The sequence below is a fragment of the Halichoeres trimaculatus genome, unplaced genomic scaffold, assembly GCF_033239565.1.
Source record: "Halichoeres trimaculatus isolate MK-OKI-2021-1 unplaced genomic scaffold, fHalTri1.1 fHalTri1_scaffold_17, whole genome shotgun sequence".
Taxonomy (NCBI): domain Eukaryota; kingdom Metazoa; phylum Chordata; class Actinopteri; order Labriformes; family Labridae; genus Halichoeres; species Halichoeres trimaculatus.
In genome coordinates, this window is record NW_027437195.1 from 2,653,490 (window position 1) to 2,661,726 (window position 8,237).

At 41.9% G+C, this 8,237-nt stretch overlaps 1 protein-coding gene across 1 annotated transcript; it reads left to right on the forward strand.

Moving 5' to 3' along the window:
* Nucleotides 1-3,516: 3,516 nt before the first annotated feature.
* Nucleotides 3,517-6,511, forward strand: gsc (goosecoid). Its single transcript, XM_074692540.1, has 3 exons — nt 3,517-4,015; nt 4,801-5,060; nt 5,931-6,511. Exons 1-3 carry the CDS (start codon nt 3,700-3,702, stop codon nt 6,078-6,080), a joined length of 726 nt encoding a protein of 241 aa, XP_074548641.1. The 5' UTR covers nt 3,517-3,699; the 3' UTR covers nt 6,081-6,511.
* Nucleotides 6,512-8,237: the final 1,726 nt, after the last annotated feature.

Below are 8,237 nucleotides of genomic sequence, written 5' to 3' on the forward strand. Positions count from 1 at the left end.
CCTTGTGATTATGTAAATGCTGCAGATGCTCTGCTTTCCTGCAGTCTGATGTAAAAGCCCGTCCGGCCCTCACTCTGTATTTATCCTCTGTCGGACAGATGCATTACCAAGCGTCCGTGTTTTATTTGCTGTGTTTAACCAGGTTTTACAGATCAGGGCTCTGATATATAAAGATGCATCTTCTTTTGTAGCGGTGTGAGTCTTCAGCCTCCATCTGCAGCCTGATTGACGCTTCTATTCACCTATAAGTGCTGCCTTCACTGCTGCTCCTCAGCTTTTATTTTCAAATGGATGTTTGGCTTTAAAGCAATCCTTTTCACTGGCTCCTTTCACTGCCACCGGGAAGTCGAAATATAGAAATAAATGTGAAAATAATAACAGCATGGCCCTTAATGTTTCTCCTCTCACTCTGTCTGTGCACTTGGCTGGAATCACAGAGTGACTGTATTACAGAAAAAAGCTTTTCAGCAACAACAACATGTTTCCATATCAAAAGGCAGCAGAAGCAAAGCTCCTGTCATACAGGGGGAGAGGGAAAACTCATCCTCGTGTGCCATTACACACACAAAAACCATGTGTCACATTTTAAATGTATCCACCTGCAAATGATTTGAGCTGGGATGTAGACAGGGAATAAAATTTAAATCTAATTTTAAAGCTAAAAATCCTGTTTTGCTTTTCATATTATGAGAAACGTGTATAGAATAGGCCTGACCTGAGTGGACTGTGTCCAACTGTAACTATAAGGAAGCACCCAGAGTTAAACTGAAGCTCATAGATGGAGGTTAAAAAATAAATCGATGTTTGGGCTTAGGAGGGAGTCTGGAGGTCACTGAAAACTTTTTTTTTTTTTTTTTTACATCACAAGTTGAAGTATTCTTTAATTTTCACATTCCTCATTTTGCACTGGAGAAGCCCAGACAGGATGAGCTGAAGAGATCAGATTAATTTTACAGTTTATCACCTAAAAATAAAGTTAGCTCACAGGGAGTGTACGATTCTGTACAATTATATCATAATTTAACTTTTTTGTTTTTTGTTCTATTTATTTTTTGTTTGATCAGTGATGAAATGGGAGCATTTTGCAGAAATACTTGATGAAGTAAAGGGTCCATGCCTGTGGGGCTGAGGTTCACACTGTCTCCTGACAGTAAGCAGGCTGAAGATTCAGGTGAAAAAATATTTTTTAAAAGAATAAGAAAATAACGAAGCAGCGCATGCGCACATATTTTTCGAATCAAGAAAAATTGTCGTAATTTCTGGAAATAAACTTTTTAAAATTTATTCCACAAAAATACAAATTCAGATCATAGAATAAGAAAACTGCAGAGTCTGGGAAATTTCATGGCATCCACGATCTGTCAGATAAAGCTCAGAGCTCATTTTCCTCCTCCTCAGGTGAAGTGTTGAGCTTCGTTTAGCTCGGTGTGTCAGACTAACCTTTATGCATCAGTCCTGTGTTTATCCTCACTTTAAAATAACCTGTAAATGAGTGTGATTCAAAGACCCTGCAGGGGAAACAGGTCTGAGGACGCCTCCTCTGATATGATTGAAATCAGCTGTTTTAGCGCATTAGTGGAGACAATGCTCCTCAAACAGAGCTGTGAGTCCGCGCCGTGCAGCGCTAATCATCCCTGATGTAAACCACACACACACACACACACACACACACACACACACACACACACACACACACACACACACACACACACACACACACACACACACACACACACACACACACATTTCCCGTCACACACTTATCTGTCAGCCTGACATGAGCATGTGTTAAGACCCCAGTGAGATCTAAATGCAATCAGCGAGTCCCATTAAGATCTGAACTGAATCCACGTTCCTCCACAGACACACACACACACACACACACACACACACACACACACACACACACACACACACACACACACACACACACACACACACACACACACACACACACACTGTAGCCCACTCAGGTCGTGTTGATTAGCGGTGTAAATAGCCCATAAGTTCTCTTTTTCCAGGCTGAATGGAGGCGATAATGGGCCGTTATCTTATCTCGGTCAGGGGGGAAATGTTCGGACGAGGTGACCCCGCGGAGAGGGAGCTACTGCCGGGAGGAAAATCTGCTCCCCGCGGAGTGAGGAGCGGAGGCCCGATAATGAGATGAAGCGCAGATATAACGCTCAGTGGATCCGGACTGACATGAAAATATGGTTAATATTCAGTTAGTCATGTAGCAAGGACAGAAACAAACGAATGAATGCCGTGATTGGAAAATTGAACCAACCAACTCACTTGCAGTCCGCAAAAACAGCCTGGAGGAGCTTTAATGAGCCATAAATAAACCCCCTCAAGGGCCCAAAGGGATGAGATATTAGGTCACTATTTATTATTATTATTATTATTATTATTATTATTATTATTGTTATTATTATTATTATTATTATTATTATTATTATTATTATTATTATTATTATTATTATTCAGCCTAAATTATTATCAGTATTTTTTTTATAAAAAATACTACTACTGCTATTACTACTACTATTAATTATGATAATAATAATAATAATAATAATAATAATAATAATAATAATGATAATGATAACACCTAAAACGTACAATTCGAGTCTAAATATTTTGTATTTTTAATTCTGCTTTATTCACTTTTTTTCTTCTCGAGTTTGATGACGCTAAGGTTTTCAGTTGATGAATTTTGAACGAGTCAAATTCACTTAATATCGGCATTTTGTTTAAGCTACAGCTTGTTTATAAACGTCCTTTGACAGACGCTCATTCGTGTGTGGACTTAAACTCACTCCACCCTGAGTTTATAATCTGCAGCTTTCGGTTTTTCGGATGTGTAAAGGAAACTGAAGGAGTACTGAACTGTAGTCGATGAATTTTTGTAAATTCTTGTTGCCTCTGATTTTTTTTTTTAAATAAATTGATAGAAAAAAATGTTTTTCTCTAAATAATTCACGTCACCACATTGAGACAAAAAGTTTCCCCGCAGCTGTTTTACGGTTAAATTGTTTGTTTCATTTCTAAACTAAACTAAACTCTGTCGCCACTCTTACTCCTCCTGATAATTTTAAAGGAGACCACCTCGGACCTGGTCCAGAGAAACCCTCTAGAAATGGACCGGTGGGCGAAGTCCTTTTGTTTCGGCTCTTTCGGACTCTGTGAGAGTCGAGCTGACATAAAGGCCGTGTGCTGCCCTCACTGTACGCGCTGAATCTTAGTTAATGTGTGTTAATGTGTCCCACTCATTATGATGCCTTCACTGACAAGGAAGTAATCGGATTACTGTGTGACCCAGCAGCGGAGTTTCCTAAAGTCTGCAAACAGTGCGGATTATCTTAATTGAATTAATTCTCAATACACAGATCTGGGTCCGTTCACGCCGCGCGCTGCAGCAGCTGATCCGAGAGCAGCTCTGCTCCGCGGTGACGTCAGCAGCCTATAAAACCAGCCCTGCTCCCAACTGGTCCCATTAAAACACCCATTCCGCATCCACGAGAGACGAGCTCGCGGAGCCGCGCATGCAGGAAAGAAAAGACGCCTCCAGAGTGATCATGACGCACTTTTAGAGGAACTCGGAGATCTTTCTGTCCGGACGTTTTTTTGAATTCACACCAAGAAACGCTTACTTTCACTTTTCCTCCCCGCGTTCCTGAGCCTCCGCGCACCGGTGTGATGCCCGCTGGGATGTTCAGCATCGACAGCATCTTGTCCGGCCGGCCGAGCTGCAAGGAGCCGCTGCTGCTGCACAGAAGCGGCCCGGTGGTTCTCTCCGCCGGCCTCACGGACTCTATCTACGCCGACTACAACGGACTGTACTCGGCCACGTGCGGGCCTTCTCCTCCCGGGATTCAGTCAGTGAACGGGACCAGGATTGGATATAACGGCTACTACTACGGACAGCTGCACGTCCAGGGCCCCGGAGGAGGTCCACCGTGCTGCGGCTCTGTGCCTGGCCTCAGCCCGCAGCAGTGCCCCTGTATCCCAGCAGGTAGGAGCAACAGAGTCCCGCTCTGATGAGTTTTGAAAAACTTTAGTGTAGCCGTGGAACCAAAGCGTCGCTTCCACAAATCTGCACGGAATGATTTTTAAATACCACACACGTCCCTCTCATATTTTGTATTTTCACAACGAGTTGTGTGTATGTTTACATTAATTCCTCCTTTGACTGAATGCTGAATTATTTTGATGCTAACTTTGTAGTAAGGATTTTATTTAAATTGATAATGTGAGTTCCCATAAATCTTGTTTATAACTTGTTTAGCTTCCTTGAAAAAAAATCTCGCGACCTAAAGTATGCGGAGACTTTCTAATGTTCTGCAGAGCATCAAAATGTATCTTTACGCGCAGAATTAAACTCGGCCTTGGTTTTACACACTGAGATTTGTTCTAGAAACTCGAAAATATTGACATTTACTGACGCATGCTCGGTGATATTTTAGCATTTGATTGAATAAAACCAGCACTGCTGCCTATGATTTAATGTCACCAAATAAATGTCACTAAACTTCCCAAACCGTCGCTTTACTCACGATCTGAGCATAAACAGTTTATTTTTAAGCTTGAGTTAAAATGTGCATAAGACACATGACTGACCGCAGAGAGTGACACTTGACGCACCAGCAGTAATCTGCATGTAAACAAGCAGGGCCGAGCTTTCCAATTAGCCTCATAACTCATGAACGGTCTTTCTGTGTTTACACACGCTGTGACACTCTGATTGTTCCAACTCATCCGTGCCTCATGTGTCTCCTTCCTCCCCCCTGCGCCACGCAGGCTACGACAGCCCGGGCTCGGTGCTGCTGTCCCCGGTCCCGCACCAGATGATGTCCTACATGAACATGAGCAGCCTGTCGCGGACCGAGCTGCAGCTCCTCAACCAGCTGCACTGCCGGAGGAAGCGGAGGCACCGCACCATCTTCACCGACGAGCAGCTAGAGGCTTTGGAGGGCCTCTTCCAAGAGACCAAGTACCCGGACGTCGGCACGCGGGAGCAGCTGGCCCGCAAGGTCCACCTCCGGGAGGAGAAGGTCGAGGTCAGTGCAGCTCTCTTATTTTTTTTTTTTTCTCGCTGCTTTAAACTATTTCATCCGCAGAATTCCCAAAGAGCTCTGTCGGTACCCGGGCTTAAGAGATGGATTTAATGTAAAAAAAAAAAAAAAAAAAGAGGACAGATAAAACACACAAAGGTTAACAGACGGATGCTCAGATTTAAACCGATTTAAGAACAAAATACAAAATGTTTTATTTGATTTATTACAAAAATAAATTCGACAAAAACTTAAGTAGCCTAGATTAAACTAGTTTTTGTGTCAGTGTTGATTTGTCCAAACGGGGCTGTGTTAATATTTATAAAGAGGGTATTTTTCTTAGGCGATAATTTGGGAAAGTTTAAAGTACACGCATCAACTAAATAATTATTATTATTAACGCTGTAAAAAAAATAATACGGAAATGACTGAATTTTACTGCGCAAATAACGTGATTAAAGTTAAGGGATGTAGTTCAGAACCGAAAAAACAAAGACAAGTTGTTCACCATCTGATGTTTAAAATAAGTGGCTGCAGCCGAGAGCTTTGATTGCACTCGGCGATTTTTGACGTTTGCAATAGACGATTAAAAAAAAAAAAACGTAAAATGAAAAAAAAAAAAAAAAAAAAAAAAAAAAAAGCCGACAACTAAATATTCAATGTACCTGAAAATGTGGAGCGCTTAAAAAGCTGCTGAGAGTTGGGGCTTTTATTTGGATATAGTCAGGAGTCTGTCAGGGCGGTATTCAGTCAGAGCTGAAATGCAAAGTGTCTAAGGAGGGAAATTACCGGGACGCTGTGACTGTGTGACTTTATAAAAGCAGAGACCCGGAGCGTGTCGGCCTCAGTTTAAAGCTCTTCTCTTCTATCACGTAGGTTTGGTTCAAAAACAGACGCGCGAAGTGGAGGAGGCAGAAGCGCTCTTCTTCAGAGGAGTCCGAGAACTCGCAGAAATGGAACAAAGCCACCAAAGCGTCCGCGGAGAAAAGCGACCAGAGTAAAAGCGACGTGGACTCGGACAGCTGATAAACAAAAATCAGGTCACGTGATTCCGTGTGTACATAGAGTGGACTCGACGACATGCTGGTGGTGGTGTGATGAAAAAACAAACGTGTTGCCATGTTGCACAGTTGTACATATCTACATTTTATTATTGGTTCTGTGTGCGCTATTTATATTTAATTTAAGTTTGTGATGTGACGCAGGCCGGCGCCACGTGACGCCGTCTGACGTGTCTGAATATATCGTAATGAACTTTGTGACATTTTTATGGATATTAAATGTTGTAATTCTGCCTCTTTGTATCCCATGTAACGCCATTCAGTTTGAGGAGGAGGCTGCACGCGCGCCGCAGTGCCACACAGCTGCGCGCGCCGTGTTTATGTCATTTTATTGGGCAGAAAAAAAACGAAAATCTACCTAAAGTGAGAAATTATATACATTAAAATACAAATGAAACATCACCCACACGCTGTCTGATTTCTTTACGAGCTCTCAGGCCTCACTGGCTCTCACTGGAGAGTCCGGGGTCTGAACCGCTTCACGCCGCATGCGCCATAGGTCGCACGCGCGTGTTCACAAACAGTGTTCAGAGGGCGCGCGAGTTCAAAGAGAAATAAGGCCAAAGGAGGGAAATAAAGCTGACTCCTTCAAAGGGGCAGGTGAACTCCTCTTAGAGAAACCTCCGAGCTGTGTTTAACTGGCTGAACCTTATGTAGAGCAGGTTTCAAAACTCCTGAACAGCCACACAGGTAAACAGGTTTTTTTCTGTTAGCTGGAAACTTCTTTTTCAAATTTGGAGAAACATTAAAGGGATAGCTGAATTATTAAGCTCGACTAGGTTATTTTTAAGACTCTAGTGGGAGTAAAATAAATAAATAAATAAGCAAAAATCAGTTTCATACTTGTTATAAAATGTGACATTTTATGCTGGCAGTCTGAGAAAAAGGACTTTTGCTTTAAATAATTTCATGGATCGAACAGCTGATGGACTCTAACAGTGGGTTGTAAAAAAACAATCAGAGTCATTTGGAGGCCTCAGCCTCTGGAGAGCCCTGTGGTTGATTTTCAAAGTCATTTATTGTGTTTTATTAAGACTTTCATTTTAATCCATTGTTGGTTTGAAGGCTCTGTTCTCTGTGTTGATCTGATTCACATGTGAAGTAAAGCAGCCGCTCAGAGTCATTCTGCTTTTATGGCCCTGTAATGTTCACAGAGCTGTTAACTCCACGCTGGTTTTTACTGCTGAGCTCAGAGTCAGACCTGATGTCCTGGACTTCAGTTAATTTAACAGAAACAACCTGTGATACAGTTCAGATTAACTAGAGTTGAAATGTTTGATCACATTTACAACAGAGTCAAACTGACTCAGACTTTGTCTGATTGTAGATTTTTTTAAAAGCTGATTTTAATCCTTTACATTTCCAGTTGAAGACACAGTCTGTTCAAATTTAGGAGGAGCTAATCTCACAGATTGTTCTTTCTGTGAATAAAAAAAAAAAGGATTTCTGATGGAGAAACATTGGGACTTGTGTTTGGAAACAACATAACAAGAAAAAAGGGATAGATATCTGGATCATGATGAATATTCCCTGTGTTAGAGTCATAGTAATGATACTTGCACTGATAAATCTGCTGGGTTGAGCTTGTGTTTCCAGCTTTGTAGTTTAATTTTTCATCTTGCAGCTGAGGATGATCTGTCATTTTAAACTTTGCAGATTTATTTCTCTTGAATATTCAATAATCCCAAATGAACAAGCATGATCTCTACAAATTGCTCGTTTACTGTGGGAAAAAAAATCAGCCAGCACATCTGGAGCTGAGCAGCTGCTTTGTTTTAATGCACGATTCAAGTAAAATTAGTGACATGTTCATGGATTCATTGTCTCTGACTGAGCTCACAGATTAATTTGACTGTTAGAGATTAAACTCAAACGTCTGTTTGATGGATTAAACTGCAGTCGTTCAGGCTCCAGGGATGGGTCTTAGAGTGATGGTAGTCAGAAGCTGAGACAGAGGAAATGATGGTCAGTCAGTCAGTCAGTCAGTCAGTCAGTCAGTCAGTCAGTCAGTCAGTCAGTCAGTCAGTCGCTGAGCCAGGAGCTCTGTACAGTCCTTCAAAGCCTCTGAAGCTGAGACACGGTGCAGTTCTGCTTCACGCCCTGTGTCGTAGATAATCGGCAT